Genomic DNA, 16,693 nt, shown 5'->3' on the forward strand with positions numbered 1-16,693 from the left:
GTTAACTAGAGAAATTTAGAAATAAGGAAGAAATCTATGTTCGTGTTTGACTTCCAAGAAAATTAATTACATATGGAGCAACATTTAGAGATTCTGATTGTGTGCTCGCTTCGGCAGCACATATACTAGAGATTCTGATTGTGTTTAACACAACTGTCAGTGGTTTTCTGCTAGTACAAGGCAAGTCAACATATTTTTGGGAGAAGTCTAATCCGGTTTTCATTTGTAATATGTCTCAGAATAGTGGGCCAAGAAAGTGTTTACAAACTTTGAGTATGATGGGTTTCAAACTCTGACCCATTATTCCATAGCAAAGAAGATGGTATTAAGTGGCATGTCAGCTGAAACCTCCAGCTTAGTAAGTAAATGGATGAAAAGGCACAAACGTTCTCAGTCTCAAACATTGGTGCACATTTCTCATGTCACAACAAAGCCCCTATTCATTCTCTTCTCCCTTATTGTGGTAGTGTTTTTATTTTAAAAATTTAGTGCTTTAGAGAATAAATTGTTTATAAAACTAAATCTGGTTTTAATGTACATGTGTTAAATCTGCCTCCTATAGCAAATAAAACATCACAGACTTTGAGGCAAGAGCTTAGTACATTTAATTTGAACTTAAAAGTTAAAATTGAAATTGAAATAGAATCTTTTCTTCCTTGGAATAGATACTTTTTTTGTCCTGAAAGAGGTTCAGGACAAAACTGTTTCTAACAAGAATTAGAAATTCATTGTTTGGTTGAAAATCACTTAAATTTCATTGTTTGGTTGAAAATCACTTAAATTTAAGTTTGCTTAAGAAACTGTGCTGTTGCTGTGAAATGCTTATAATTTCAAATTTAAGCTCAGAGACAGTGAAATTTTATTTAATAGCATTAAAAGCATTTAAAATGATCCTGAATTTTATGTAAATGTTCACTAAAGAGAACATGACATGATGATTAGATCCTGTGCTTGTAACTGTGACCAGTAGACCCAAGTGCTCTATGTCCTTTCCTCAGAGCCACTAAAATGAACCTTGGAAACACTAGTCCTTTTTCTAGCAATTTTAGGGATACTTTTCCATTTACTCTCGACTTTACCTGCTCCCCTTGTTCTGCTCCAAGCTCCACCTAGCTTCTGACCCTTGTCTTTTTTGGCACTCTCTCTTGCCCTGCTTGTTTGATGATGGAATTTGGTCTCCCCATACTGAACTTCTGGAACTCTGTGAGAACAGTTTGCACACCCTCCTCCCCACCAAATGTGTCTGACCTCAGACTGTCCTGGCCTGTTGACCCTGTTTGACTCAGCTTCAGCTCTCAAAGACCCCACTCTGCCAAGCCTGACTTGTGACTCATTCTCCCCATGACTGTCTTGTCCCCAAAAGGGGGTAGGGTGAGAAAACTGGGTGACTCAGTTGATTAAGCATCTGTCTTCAGCTCAAGTCATGATTTCAGGGTCTTGGGATCAAGCCCTGCATCAGGCTCGCTGCTCAGCAGGGAGTCTCCTTCTTCCTCTCCCCCTCCCCCAGCTCGTGCTCCCTCTCTCCCTCTCAAATAAATAAAAAATCTTTTAAATAAGTAAGTAAGTAAATAAATAAATAAATAAATAGGGACAGAGATAAGGTATAGAAATGGCGATGTAAGGGAAGGTAGATGTAATCCAGAAGACAAAGGAAGAGAGAAGACGACAGAAAGAGCCATAGAATGATAGTAAAAAAAAAACTGGAAGAAAACATGAGAAATGAGAGAGGGCTAAAAAGACAGTGAGGGTAAAGTCTTTGAAGTCCTTGACATTGATTGGCTGGTTAGTTCTTGGGCATTGAACATGTCGCTGTAACAACTGGTGTCTGCCGTCTAAGTGATAGTACTAAGTACACCATACAGTGATAGTTCAAAATCTAGGACCGTTGGTGTGGCCCACCAGGTCTTTTTTTGCCTGTTTCTAACATCAGCTCCCACACTCTGCACTCCAGGATTTCCTCTGCAGGGAGTTCCCTGAGCACTGCCTGCGGTGTCCAGGTACCTTGCTATTCTAAGCCTAAATACCCCCAATTCATCTGTACCCACCAATTCTTCTTCAGCAAATTCTCCCTTATCCTTCCAGCTTCTTCAAGGAGCATCGTCTCCTTAAGCAGAACATCCCTAGAGTACACATGTAAGCACTCCATAATGCTTTTTCATTTCACTTCTGAGCTGCCTTTTAAAAAGCTAACTGAAACCTCTTAAAAGGAACTTTTCCACAAGACTCAGGGGATCTGTCTTCTCTCTATTTGTAATTCTCTCTCTGAAATATTTTGAATATTGTTTTGAAAGATGTGATGTGTCTATACTTAGTGTTTACTTCTAGCGCTGTTTTTAACTCACTACATAGCAGCTCTGGACGATCAAACCACATTTCTTCATGGAGCTAAACTTTTATCCCTTCTGATTATATTATAATCTTTCAACCAAAGAAGATACTGGTGAAACAGAATCAGATTATTTCTTCACAGGATGTAAAACAAAGAATCATAAAATTAATCTGTCAATAATTTGGATGGAAATCCTCCTTCTTCCCTATTACATTTATCTGCAAGTACTGACCTTAAATAAAATACTAACCTTAAGTAATATTATTGACCTTAGAGGTGCCTGGGTGGCTCAGTTGGTGAAGTGTCCGACTCTTGGTTTTGGCTCAGGTCATGATCTCAGGGTCGTGGAATTGAGCCCAGCAATGGACTCCTGCAGGGCTCTTGCAGGGCTCTGCACTCAGCAGGGAGTCTGCTTAAGGACTCCCTCGCTCTCCCTGTGCCCTGCTCCCCCACCCCTACTCATTCTCACACGCACACTCTCTCTCTCTAAAATAAAATAAAATAAATAAATAAATATTTTTTTTAAAAAAGTACTGACCTTAAATAAAAATCCAAAGAATATGTAGTTGCAGAGAAGAAAAATTCTTTTCTATGGAATATTCTTTTATTTCCTTTCTTTTTATTTTGTAGTTCCGATATTCTGACTGGCAGGATAAATTATTGATGTCCCTGGGCACCATCATGGCCATAGCTCATGGAGCAGGTCTGCCCCTCATGATGATAGTATTTGGACAAATGACTGACAAATTCGTTGATACTGCAGGAAACTTCTCCTTTCCGGGTAAGCATTTGTCTATTTTTTTTTTTTAAACATACATTGTACTCCTTTAACTGGATGAAAGATCGAAGGTTGATTTTGCTCTTTCTCATCCACTTGATTAATGGTTTGCACTCTGGCTAACTCCAGATATCAATGCAGAAGTTATAAAATTCTCAGAAAATTCCTTGAATACTCATTAAATTTCAACCACTAGACCTATCCTGTTTGACTTTTAATACAGAATAAGGAAATGTACAAAAACCTTTGCATCTAAATAAAGCAGGGAAATCCCTCTCCTTGACAACAGCGGAACTATCATCTGAGTATACCTATGCAACGTCCATCCCTTTGGTGATGACAGACGTTTCAAATTACTTCCGTTAGTATGGCCATACTTCTTAGCTATACTCAGCTTGTAAATCTTTTGCTGGTTTTCTTTTTCTTTTCTCTCCCTGTATCCTTTTTGTCAACATTCTGTCCGTCTTCTGACTCTAATTTGCGGTTCAACCAGGTTGACTGGAGCTTGATCGAACACTTCACTAAAGAGTGAATGGTTTCAGTATGAGAATAATGTCTTTTGAAACCCACACAGAGGAGTGTAATTACTAAAGAGCCAAAGGATTCTCATAAGTCAGTGTCATCCGTAAGAGGGGTTGTGGCAACAGCACGGAAGTCCGGTCCCAGTGGACAGAGTTATGTTCATCTCAGCCACACTCAACACAGATAGTGAAACCTTGATGCTTTCTACCAAGCCTCATGGCTCCTCCCAAGAGACATTGTGGGCACTAGGCCGGAGGAGATTGAGGGAAGCTATATTGGCAGACAGATGGTGGAATAGAAGGGAAAAAAAATTGATAAAGAAAAGGCAGCTTGCAATGCAAAGATACTTGAGAAAAAGTGGACTCTGGCATTTAGATCAGTTGGAGTTTTCAGGGTTTGCTGATTCAGAACTATGTATTTGGTTAGCATTGCAGAACTTAAGTGTTATTACCTAAGAGAATAGGATTGCTTGATTTGTACAATAAGGTCTGTTTACATAAACATTAATATCTTTTAGAAATCTAGTAAAGGTGCCTTTTAAATTTTTATTTATTTATTTTTATTAAAGATTTTATTTATGCATTTGTTAGAGAGAGTACACGCAAGTAGGTGGGCAGAAAGAGAGAGGCTGCGATCCCAGAGGGGACTCTCGGGTCATGACCTGAGCCAAAGGCAGAAGCTTAACCAAATGAGCTATACCCAATTGCCCCTAAAGAATAGACTTTAAATAAACATCATCTCTACAAGATGAGCAAGTGAGTTCTGTTAAGGCTAAGTACAGCTATGTACCAATCCTCTCTCAATTTCCGTGATTTTTGCTAAACTCTAGAACTCTCAACATACCAGTGAGCTCTCTGGATTTAGACTGAGTAGGAAACTTAAAGATTTCACTTTCTCCAAAAAAGTGTGACAATGTTATCTTTACAAACTACTAAAGAGTGGGCATTGGAAATTAATAACATTTGAGGGACTTCTCATCCCCAATCCTCTAAGACAGCCTATAAGCCTGAAGTCAGATGTGGCTGTGGAAGACCAAGGGTCATTTCATCTGGAGATTACAGAAAGTAAGTTGGCAACCCTGGAGAGTTTATCACCCCAGCAGTGACAGGTTTTTAAGTGATTTGCTCGTGCCATTCCCCTGAGAGACCTTGAATTTGACCCTGGGCACAGCACATGGCACCTGTCTGCCATGCCCAGCTTCAAAGCTACTTGGTTGCATAATTAGAAACAAGTAAAAAACAAACAAACTGTTCCAAATAAGAAAGTTGTGGAGTTATTCTGGTCCTAGTGAAAACAAAAACAGGACTACTAAAATGGGTCCAAACACTAACTTATCTGTGTTAAGTGTAGGGCATTACTTTAACCTCATTTTTAAAAAATTTATTGAGATAAAATACGTAACAAAATTTACCATCTTAACCATTTTTAAGTGTGCAGTTCAGTAGTGTTAAGTATATTCACACTGCTGTACAGTCAATCTCCAGAATATTTTCATCTTGTGAAAACTGAGACTCTGTACCCATCAAACTACCAGCCCTGCATCTACTCAGCACGGAATCTGCTTGTCCCTCTCCCCCCCGTTTTGCTCTTTCTCTCTCCCTCAAATAAATACAAATCTTTTTAAAAAGGCACTTTTGGGATGCCTGGGTGGCTCAGTGGGTTAAGCCTCTGCCTTTGGCTCAGGTCATGATCCCAGGGTCCTGGGATCAAATCCACCATCAGACTCCTTGCTCAGTGGGGAGCCTGCTTCTCCCTCTCCCTCTGCTGCGCTCTCTCTATCTCGCTCTCAAGTAAATAAATACAATCACTTTTTTAAAAGTCTGTTCTTAAAAATTGTTGGACTCTGGACAGTTAGACTTACTGGGAGTCAAATAGGAAGGGAATGTTAAAAGAAAACAAGGTTTGAATTACAAGAGGGTTTGACAGTGAATGATTGTGAAGAAAGCACATCCTGTCAACAGAATAAAGCTCCTAGTGACAAGGTTTTTCCCTCACAATGAGTCAGTTGTGCAGAAACTGAGTTATGTATGTTCTGCGTCCAAAACCTCAATGACAGAGTCAAAGGAGACATTTTTTATGCAGAGTATCAGGAGCTTAATATATTTTATGTCAAGTATGTGTAACTCTAATGATCTAGAAAATTCTGTAGAGAAATCAATATACACTGCATGCCTTTGTATTGCCACGTGGTTGAGAGGAAAAGGCATTTTGGAGACCCCAGTTATTTTAAGTAACTATACGTACTAAGTTGCCTGGACAAACACCAGCTCTTTGCTTTGTGCTGGATACTTCCATATGATAAGAGAAGTTCTAGGCAGAACTGAGGAAGGCAGACATTGATTTGAGACTTACATGCAACAGTTAGGACTCTCTGTATAATGTCTCCCTAGGTAATCCTTAAGATATGCGTTTATTTAAACCTTTCCCTTACTAGCTGTATGACCTTGGGCAAGTTCCTTAACCTCTGTGATTCTTACTATGCTCATCTTTAAAAGGTGATCATAGACTTACTGATAGAATTAAATGAGATGTTTACAAAAGTATCTAGAAGATAGTAAATGATTGATAAATATTGGGGAAAACTAACTGTGAATACTTGGAAAAGAAGTGACCGCTCTAATCCATCCACCCACGGACTTTATGAGAGCTCTCTAAAATGAATAGGCAACTTCAAGAATTCTCCATTTCCTTATTTGGGGAGGCATTCAGGCAAACCAGAGCGAGACCCATCCTAGCACATTAGAATTAAGTGGGGATAGTTTTTAGAAATGTGATGCTCTAGACTCAGCCCGAGGTTCTGACTAAACTGTTCTTGCATGAAGCCTGGGCAAATGTATTTTTTTCAAGCTCTCCATGTGAGTCTAACAGGCACATAGCACTGAGAACCCCTGAACCAGGTGACTTAGAGATTGTTTATGAGACTGAGGTATAACAGGTAGCATCCGAGAAGACCAGGCCTAGGCCGTTTCAAATCTAGAGTCCCATTAGATTTCTAGATCTAGAATTTCAGATCCAGAGGCCCATGAGATGTCTAGATCTAGAATCTTATGAGATTTCCTGATCTAGAATTTCAGATCTAGAGTCCCATAAGATTTCCTGGTCTAGAATTCCAGATCTAGAATCCTGTGGCTTTTCTGGGAACACATCAACACACATCTGCCTTACCTTAGTCCTTGGGCAGCAGAAACTCTCCTAGGTGCTCCTAGGGTTATTAACCCAGGCCTAGATTGCCATTCTTGACTTGGACTCTGAGAAAGGAGCATTTCAAATTTTGAATGCCCATAGATTCTTACTTCCTAGGAGGGAGAATCAATCCGAGTTATAATGTGCTCACTGAGAGAATGTAAACATTTGAAGGAGGCATTTAGAGGAGAGTAAAATTCATTCAAGATTCTACCTGATTTTTAAATTCTGGGGAAAAACTAACCCTGTACACATATATGTGGCATTTCCCTAAGGTTTAAACAATGATTTCCACCATTACCAAGCTTTAAGTAGCTTGTCTGCCTCTACTTCCAAATACAATTCCAATTTGGCATCTGAAAGCTGCCGTATTTAAGAACTCAGGGAGGAAATGAGCACACACAACCAAACTGATGAGAACAGAAGTGAAATAGGGTCTGAGTCCTCAAGGACCTGAAAGCTGATGGAGAGCTAGATTAATAAGCAGAAACATTTTACCATGAACATCAGCGGAAGTTACAGTTTTGAGGGAGAAATTATGCCATAGTCAGGGCCGCATGCCTGGTAATTGATCCTGATAGTAGTTTAAGTTTTAAATGTATTTTGACTTTAGCCCCTTTGGAAGAAGATAAGGAAGATAGACCACATCCAGAAAACATAACTATGGGGTTATTTACACATGATAGGTGAACAAAGACTAATTTCTGTCTTAGCACCATGGTAAATAGGGAAATATCTACTCTGGTATGTTTTCTCAACAATGCTGTGGTGATATTTTGTTCTATTATTTTGACATGGACTGTTTCTTTTATACTTTTTCATTTTGTGGTTGTGTGTTTTTCAATTTTTAAAGATTTTTATTTATTTATTTGAGAGAGAGTGAGAAAGAGCATGGGTGGGGCAGAAGGAGAGGGAGAAGCAGACTCCCCACTGAGCAGGAAGCCCAACTCAAGGCTTGATCCCAGGACCCCAGGATCATGACCTGAACTGAAGGCAGATGCTTGGCCAGCTGAGCTACCCAGGTGTCCCTCACTTTGTGTTTTTTTAAGAAGTGAAGATAGTCATTACCACATGAAACCATCAGTGTAGTATGAAGTTAGGAGCTATATGTATAGTGTTAGGACTCTCAGCCTACTTGCTAACTGTGTGACTTGGATAAGTTATTTTATCATCCTGTGCCTCAATTTCCTCATCTGTGAAATGGGAATTCACAAAGGAGTCCTACATCATAGGGTTGTGGTGAAAATTAAATGAATTAATACATGTAAAGTGTTCAGAACAGAGCCTGGCAAATAACAAATGCTCAATACATGCTAGCTATTATTACAACAGGAATGGCACATAGACACTTTCATCAAATTAGTTCAAATTAATATACAATAATATTTCCTTCCAATCAATACCACTTTAAAAATACCAGAATATAGTTTTGCCAGCAAACAAGGTATGGAATCCAGGATCACAACCAATTGCCAGTGAGCCACTGTCGTCTTTAGCCAACTGACGTATCTTCCTTGTCTCTAATTTTCCCTCCTTTACAATGCATGTAATTCAGCCTTTGTACCCCTGATGGGAAAAGGAAGCATAAGGGAAAACACACATGTATTCAAACAAAATTAACAAAAGCAATTATCTATAAAGTGCATTTGGCCTCTAAGAAAAATGCCCCTTAAATTCTGTCCTTTCTCTTGAAACCATTTGTTTTTTCTTCCTCTGCCTTCTATATACTCTGCCTGCCCTCCATCCACTCCTCTCTGCTGCCTTAGGAACCTGCTTTGCTAAAGTCCTGAAACCTCCAGGATCAGGAACGAACCTAGGAGAGCGATCTTTCCCATCTGGGCCCGAGATGTCCTGCATCTAAACCTGTGGACTCTCTATTGGAGCAAAGTGAAAGTATTCATTGAGGTTGAAAAAAAAAAAAAAGATTTTTAAAACCTGGTAACATCTATTAATAGTCCAACTTTTCAAAAATGTCTTATTTTTGTTTTGTTTTGTTTTTATTTAGTGAATTTTTCATTGTCAATGCTAAATCCAGGCAGAATTCTGGAAGAAGAAATGACTAGGTAATTGGCTAATACGTACATATATATATATATATATGTAGATATTCTATATATAAATATACATTTATATATTTAAATATTTATGATGTACTTTTTAAAATGTTTTATTTGAGAATAATTGCAAACTTTCAGAGAATTATAAGAATATACAAAGAGCCTCTGTATACTCTTTATTTTATTATATTCTTTGACCTATTGTTATCTTTGATTTTTTTTATGACTTATTTATTTTAGAGGGAGAGAGAGAGAGAGAACATGAGTGGGGTAGGGGCAGAGGGAGAGGGAGAGAGAGAATCTCAAGCAGACTCCTACTGAGAGTGAAGCTCCATTCCAGAACCCCGAGATCATGACCTGAGCCAAAAATCATGAGTCAGCAGCTTAACTGACCGAACCACCCCGGCATCCCCTGGCCTATTGTTATCATTTATACCCAGTCCCCTCACCTCCACCATCTGAAGTAACTTGCATACATCATCATGGCCCCTTACTCATAAATACTGCAGTGTGCTTTCTAAGCATAGGATACTCTCTTCATAACCATGGCACAATGATCAATGTCGGTGAATTTAATATTGCTACAGTACTTTGATCTAATCTGCCATTTGTATTCCAGTTTTGTCAGCTGAACCAGTAATGTCCTTTATGGCATTTTTCCCTTCCTTCACCCTTCTTTTTTTTTTTTTAAGCTTTTATTTATTTGACAGAGAGATCACAAGTAGGTGGAGAGGCAGGCAGAGAGAGAGACCGAAGCAGGCACCCCGCCAAGCAGAGTCCCATGTGGGGCTCGATCCCAGGACCCTGAGACCATGACCCAAGCTGAAGGCAGAGGCTTAACCCACTGAGCCACCCAGGTGGCCCCCTTCGTCCTTCTTAATAGAAATCTCAAAAGCCTGTGCCATAATGTTTGTATGCTTACTTAATCAATTAATTCTGCTGATTTAAATGGACTCCATCCACATGCTCAGGCCTGAAAGGCTTCTTTCTGGAAACAGTTTATAAAATTATATAAAAGGTATCTTTGAGAGTATCAAAACTGAATTTGTTATTTTTTAAAAATTCTCTTTATTTGAGAGAGAGAGAGCATGAGCAGGGCAGAGGGGAGAGGCAGAGGGAAAAGCAGACTCCCCATGGAGCAGGGAGCCTGATGTGGGCCTCGATCCCAGGACTCTGGGATCATGACCTGAGCTGAAGGCAAATACTTAACCAACTGAGCCACCCAGGCACCCCAAATTTGTTCTTTTTAATGATACTTTCTTCTAATTTAGTTAAGACTTCACTCAAAGTTAGTTTGAATTTATGTTTTTAGCATACTATTAAAAAGTATTTTTTGAATTATGCCAGAGAGCAAGAGGGTTTTTTGTTTTGTGTGTTTGTGTGTGTGTGTTTGTGTTTTGTTTTCTTTTGTTCTTTTGGCAGGGTTGGGGGGGTGTCTTTCTGTAAACAATACAAGAACACTTACATTAAGAACCATTTCATGTGCTCAACCTGTTTATTCCTATACCTGTGGTATGTGAATAGTAGTGCACTTTTTCAATACAGTAAGATATGCAAGTCTAGAACCTTAATTATGAACGAAGAATCACACCAAATCTACAAATTGTCAGTATCAGTTTTAAGATGATCCATTAACACCATTATTTTTTGCAATTAACCCCCAAATGTTTCTGTTTTCCGGCAAGACGTGAATAGATTTGCCGTCATCCTCTTACAGTTTGAGAGAAAAAAATTTCATGTGTATTTGTTATGATGTCTTACACAATCTATATGATTTCGGTAAACTGAATCCCCAGTTCTGAAGATATTCCTGAAAAAGATGAATAAAGAGGAGTATTTAAAAGAAACTTCCTAATTATTTTCCAGGTATGCATACTATTACTCAGGGTTAGGTGCTGGAGTTCTTGTCGCTGCCTATATGCAAGTTTCATTTTGGACTCTGGCAGCCGGCCGACAGATCAGGAAAATCAGACAGGAGTTTTTTCATGCTGTTCTACGACAAGAAATAGGCTGGTTTGATATCAACGACACCACTGAACTCAATACACGGTTAACAGAGTAAGTGTATTGTTTATGTCACACTTTCATAATGAAATTAACGACTATGTGAAAATGTGCCGTGGTTAGATTTTAAACTTAAAAAATTACTAGATGAGACATTTGGATACGTACTGGGAATAGCTCACCCGACAGCCGTTTCTAGCATCTGGCTTATGCCCCCGTGCACTTTCCTTATCAATTAGTTTGTTCTCCTCAGTGATTTAGTAGGTTAATTTGAAGACTGGGCTCACATCTTATATTTGTTTATCTCTCTGTGGAGCTTGCTACAGGGCCTGGCAGATGTTATGCATTCAATTAAGATGGTTGAATGAATGAGCACATGTGTGAATGAAGTCACAGCGAGGCTTGTCTTCATAATTGTTGGCTCTTCACTTATTTGACAAATACTTGAGGGCCTGTTACATGCCACACACTCTTCTAGATGTTTATGATATACCAGTGAACCAGACAACCATCTCTGCCCTCCTGTTGCTTACTTTCCAGCAGTGGGAGATAGATGGCAAACTTTGCCTTACTGGAGTTCCTGGCAAGAGTCCTGAGCAAATGAAGTTAAAAAAATCAGGCAAAGTCAAGGCATTTAGGACCTGGTTGGCTTCACTACAGACTTCAGCTTTGACTCCTAGTGAAATGGGCAGTGGTTGGGAGTTTTGGTTTTCTTGTTTTTAAATATTTTATTTATTTGACAGAGAGAAATCACAACTAGGCAGAGAGGCAGGCAGAGAGGGAGGAGGAAGCAGGCTCCCTGCGGAGCGGAGAGCCCGACGCGGCGCTCTATCCCAGGACCTTGGGATCATGACCTGAGCCGAAGGCAGAGGCTTTAAGCCACTGAGCCACCCAGGCACCCCAGTGGTTGGGAGTTTTGATCTGAGGAGGAACACGCTGAGACTTCCATTTTCAAAGGATGGCGCTGGCTGCTGTGTTGAGAAGGGAGTGGGTCGAGGGTAGGGCGGAGGGTAGAAGCAAGTAGGCCTTCCTTATTAGTGTTGCAATGCCCTTCCTAATTCCTGCTTTTAAACACATGGATTCATATGTTCAGAATGCTAGTGTTTCTCGAATGGGATTAACTAGTTTAATAGCATTAACTTTAATGATATGAACTTCTTAGAGGCATGAACTGAACCTGAATTTCTTCCTTTGTGCAGTATTTAGGTGGGGAAAAATCTCATTCAAGAGGCTAAGACTGTGAACGAGGCTTGCAGTAGTGTGAACGAGATTTACCTCTGTGTTTGTCAGATGTCTGCTTCAGCCCTCTGATTGAAGACCTCCTGCCTGTAACCACTTAGGTGTGATCTTTTTTAGTGACATCTCCAAAATCAGTGAAGGAATTGGTGACAAGGTTGGAATGTTCTTTCAAGCAGTAGCCACGTTTTTTGCAGGATTCATAGTAGGATTCGTTAGAGGATGGAAGCTTACCCTTGTGATAATGGCCATCAGCCCTATCCTGGGACTCTCTGCAGCTGTCTGGGCCAAGGTGTGTGAAATGGGGGCATTTTCCTGTGTGTTAGCCCACACTTTCAAGAGTTATTAACATGCAGGGTTCGGGTTCTTGTAGTTGTCCATATCTGTGCGACATGTCAGTTCAAACCATATTTAAAAGCATTCTGTTAATGCCATAATAAAGAAATTCATTTTTAATGTGATTTTAAATGTCAGTTATTGTCTCAATTATGGATTTTTTGCACTGCTATTACTTGTTCGGGTAAATCTGCTGACATAGTAGTTTAAACTACTTAAATGGTTATGTTCCTATTTAAGGACACACAATTTTAAAACCTAACATTCTACCAAACCATTGCATGAATAGTTTTAAAAAATGAAGTTTGGATTTGTTTTATTTATTTTTAACTGTTACCTCTGACAGTTGGCCCTGCCATAAAAATGTATGTTAACCTGTTCTACCCCAGACAACACTGCGGAGTTGAGAAATGTTACTGATCATTTTGCTCTTTTGGGGGTTGATGATTTGCTTGGTGACTTACTCGTATCTCTTTTATTTCAACCATTCCTTTACCTGTCTCCCACAATACCTTGTTTAGCCATCTTTATATAAAGCAGAATGCCCATGAGCAGATCTGGAGGCATTGTTCCCATAGTACTTAAAATCATGATAGGATAAAGAATAGTGACTTTCCAAAGCAGCAATATTTTATTTTAGTTCATTTTGCAATTAGCAGAGAAAAAAACACAGCGGATGTGGAACTTGACGTTATTCCTCAAGGCGCTATTATAGAATTATACGTGGATTTTCTGTTCCTGACCGCTCTTGGGGAGCGTACCACCAGGGGGGATCAGATCTAGCCTTTGTAGGGGGTGGAAGGAGCCCCAGCGTCCGGGACACGGACTATTGTTCACTTCATGACTTCGGTGTCTGGGAAGGGATAGGATTTGGGAAGAAAAAGCAAATTAAAGCATTGACCAGACTGCCTTTTAACTTTTCTCCCCATATGAAAGTCACGAATGTTTCTCCTCGTATCTCCCCGTATCCAGATACTCTCGGCATTTAGTGACAAAGAGCTAGCCGCATATGCCAAAGCGGGCGCCGTGGCAGAAGAGGCTCTGGGGGCCATCAGGACCGTGATAGCCTTTGGAGGCCAGAACAAAGAGCTGGAGAGGTCAGGAAGGTTCTTTGTCCACTAGATCAAAGAACCCACCTTTGCATCCTGTTGCTCATCCTTTTGTTGTGTGTGTCTACTACTTTCCTTTCCTTAGTACTAACCCCTCCCTCCCCAAATATAGGGATCCTTTCCTGATGTCTAGCCTCTAAAGCAGGGTTCTTACTCTTTTTATGTTCCATGGACTCCTTGGCAGTCTGATGAAGCCTATGGACCCTTCCTTAGAACAGTAATTTTAAATGCATAAGACAAAACACAGAGGATTACAAAAGAAATCAATTACAGTGAAATACAGTTTTCAAAATATTTTTTAAACTGTGACACAGTAGATATCTGCCTTTGCTGTTAGCATATTCAATAATAAGAGCGAACTCTGGGTTCAGTAACTAGTGTAACTCTGAAGTAGAAATACAGGTGAAAGATACTTCAAGATATTTGTTTCAAGTGTAGCATGATATAAAAATGATCCAGGATCTCTATTGGCAACAAAGGCATGGTTACTGCTCATTCTGCAGTGGTTTGTTGTCTCTGCTGATAATCCAAGGAAATGCTACCTTTCAGGTACAAGTTCGTGAAAATAATGATATAATTGTTTCCACATCCGAATTCCTTGACCATGGATCCCAGGTCACGTAGCCCTGCTCTACAGGAACCTGATAGCCAAAAACCGAAATTCCCCAACAAAGCCCATAGTAAAGGCAAGTCTGCTTTTCTTTAATGCCCCCAACCAGTTTTCTCTAACTAGCATTCCCCAGTACAGTCAAAGTATGATTCCGCGTCAAATATTCTCTCTTACCGTCCTGCCGGACTCCCGATACCCACAACTTTTTGCAAGAGAAATTCTCCGGAAATTCTTCCTCCTCAGAAGCCAAGTTGCCCCCAGTTCCCTCCATTTTCTTTTCCTCTTTTCCTTTTCCTGAAGCCCTCTTCACAAGCACCATGTTCCGGTTCTCTAATCTCTTCCTTTTTCTCTCTTGCTGCTGCTTCCTGCACACAGTAGCCCCCACAGAGCACACTAACCCTCCCTGGGACCTCAGGATGGGAGTGTAATCAGTACCGCTCCATTAGCCGCAGTAAGCAAGCCGCCTCGGCGAAGGTAATTACAGCATGTCCTCCACCGTCATCGGAGCCCGGTGTCACACGGGGGCTGACCTGAATCTCCCTGGGCCTTGGGGCCCAGCCACAGGGGACTAATCACAGGGCTGGAGGCGGCCTGCCACGGGCTTCCCAGGGACACAGATCTGCGGAAGGAAAGCAGCGCCCCGAGCTGGGCAGGGCACACTGAAAAGTCGGCTGCTTTGAATAATCAAACACAGAAACTTTTTGGTGGCAAGTGCATTTAAAAAAAAAAAAACAACAACTACTAACTAATGGATCTTCAACATCTCATTTGGTTAAACTAAAAAAAAAGTGTTTTTGTTAGAAACACACTATTTTATATGATATTTCCCCAGTCTCATTTTATAGACATGTATTTTGTCCTAATTTTAGGCAGCCAGAATTAAGTTTTACACACTTTCTGTACCTAGCATGGAAAGGTAGATTTAATTTAAACTGATGTAAACAAAAATCATAATTTAACAGACCCAATATAGACATTTGTACCTTTGTATCAAATCCTAGAAGCCAGAAATATGAATTTTAATTACACCTCCAAAATGTAACAGAATGAACACTATTTGGGGGGAGATTAAATACTGAAACAACAGTAGGAATAATAAGAGGAATAGGAATCACCAGGTTTTGCCTGGTGTGCCAGCACTGTGGTAACTACTCTCCAGAATTCTCAGTGTCCGGATGATCTTACAAGGTAGGCATTATTAACTCCATTTTACAGATAATGTAACCAAAATCTAGAAAAACTGAGTAAGAACCCTGTACAAAGTGACTGCCTCAGAACCTTGTGCCCTGGCTTGACAATGGAAGATCAGTCTAACCAAAAAACAAAAAAGAAAAGAAAACAGAAGAAAAGGCCAAAGTTTAATACAAGATTGTGTGAAATTCCGGTGCTCACCCAATGGGGCAATAGAAGTCTTTTCTCTTCTCTAGAGAAGAGAAGTTGAGCTGTGTAAAGAATCTGTTGTAAGCATCCTGAAACGTATGGAAGTTTTAGAGCCGTTCTCATTTGGTTTGGTTTCTCTTCTCCCACCTGAACCTCGGCTCGTGATGCTGGCCAGCAAGGCGGTGGAGAGGAGTTCAATCCTGGAACAACTACCGGAACCCTGGTTAGACTGTTGGGAACCAAAGGCGATGAGTCCAGGCCAGTAAAGAGAAGGCTCAGATGGGTTCTAGTCCTGGCTGATCCTGAAATGGTTTGATTGCCAGGAAGCTGGGTTTCAGCAGGGTTTCTTACTTGGTTGGCTCTGTTCCTTAATCCTCCAACTACATAAGAGGCGAATATGGCTCTGATTATAGATTGTTTTCTTGTTACAACATTTTCCCCTCATTTTCTGGTAGGTATGAGAAACATCTAGAAGATGCCAAAAGGATTGGAATTAAGAAAGCTATTTCAGCAAACATCTCCATGGGCATAGCCTTCCTGTTAATATATGCATCATATGCACTGGCCTTCTGGTATGGATCCACTTTGGTTATATCCAAAGAATATACTATTGGAAATGCAATGACAGTAAGTAGTTTTCCTAATATTTATAAGAAACCAAAAATACTGTTTATCCATCTACCTTGTGTTTTCTTTCATACTCCTCCTGTTCAAAGAATGAGCCTGATTATAGGCTTTTTTCTTTTGGTGAATCTTTGCTCTGTCCCGTGGGCAGAGAATACTCAAGGCATAATTATGAGTTGGGGGCAAAAAAGTAGCAATTATGAGTTGGGGGCAAAAAAGTGCTACTTTTTATCCAAGTAAAAATTGGATGGATTTATGAATGAACAAATATGGATTGGAGGCATGCTCTTTCTGCCATTGCGTTTCATTATAAAAGAAGGTAAACATTATTTCTTTCTGCCATTGCGTTTCATTATAAAAGAAGGTAAACATTATTCTAGATTGGTCATAGTATGAGAGAACGCCAAGCTTATGTAATATAAAACATCAGCTATCCAAAATATAAGATGGAAAGTTATTTTATTCTGTTTTTTAAGAATGAACATAGGTGGGGCGCCTGGGTGGCTCAGTGGTTTAAGCCGCTGC

The 16,693-nt window shown here is 40.0% G+C and overlaps 1 protein-coding gene across 14 annotated transcripts in view; it reads left to right on the forward strand.

Moving 5' to 3' along the window:
* Positions 1-16,693, forward strand: part of LOC123951466 (phosphatidylcholine translocator ABCB4) — a 199,187-nt gene that overhangs the window by 137,740 nt on the left and 44,754 nt on the right. For 5 of the 14 annotated variants that reach the window (XM_046020223.1, XM_046020224.1, XM_046020220.1 and 2 more), the window contains exons 4-9: positions 2,960-3,110; positions 8,818-8,875; positions 10,736-10,927; positions 12,230-12,401; positions 13,418-13,542; positions 16,000-16,171. The exons of 3 other annotated variants lie outside the window; for them this stretch is intronic. In XM_046020223.1, coding sequence (XP_045876179.1) covers positions 2,960-3,110; positions 8,818-8,875; positions 10,736-10,927; positions 12,230-12,401; positions 13,418-13,542; positions 16,000-16,171 — 870 coding nt within the window. 6 more of the 14 variants (XM_046020217.1, XM_046020216.1, XM_046020219.1 and 3 more) reach the window with 6 other exon arrangements.

The sequence above is a fragment of the Meles meles genome, chromosome 10, assembly GCF_922984935.1.
Source record: "Meles meles chromosome 10, mMelMel3.1 paternal haplotype, whole genome shotgun sequence".
NCBI lineage: Eukaryota > Metazoa > Chordata > Mammalia > Carnivora > Mustelidae > Meles > Meles meles.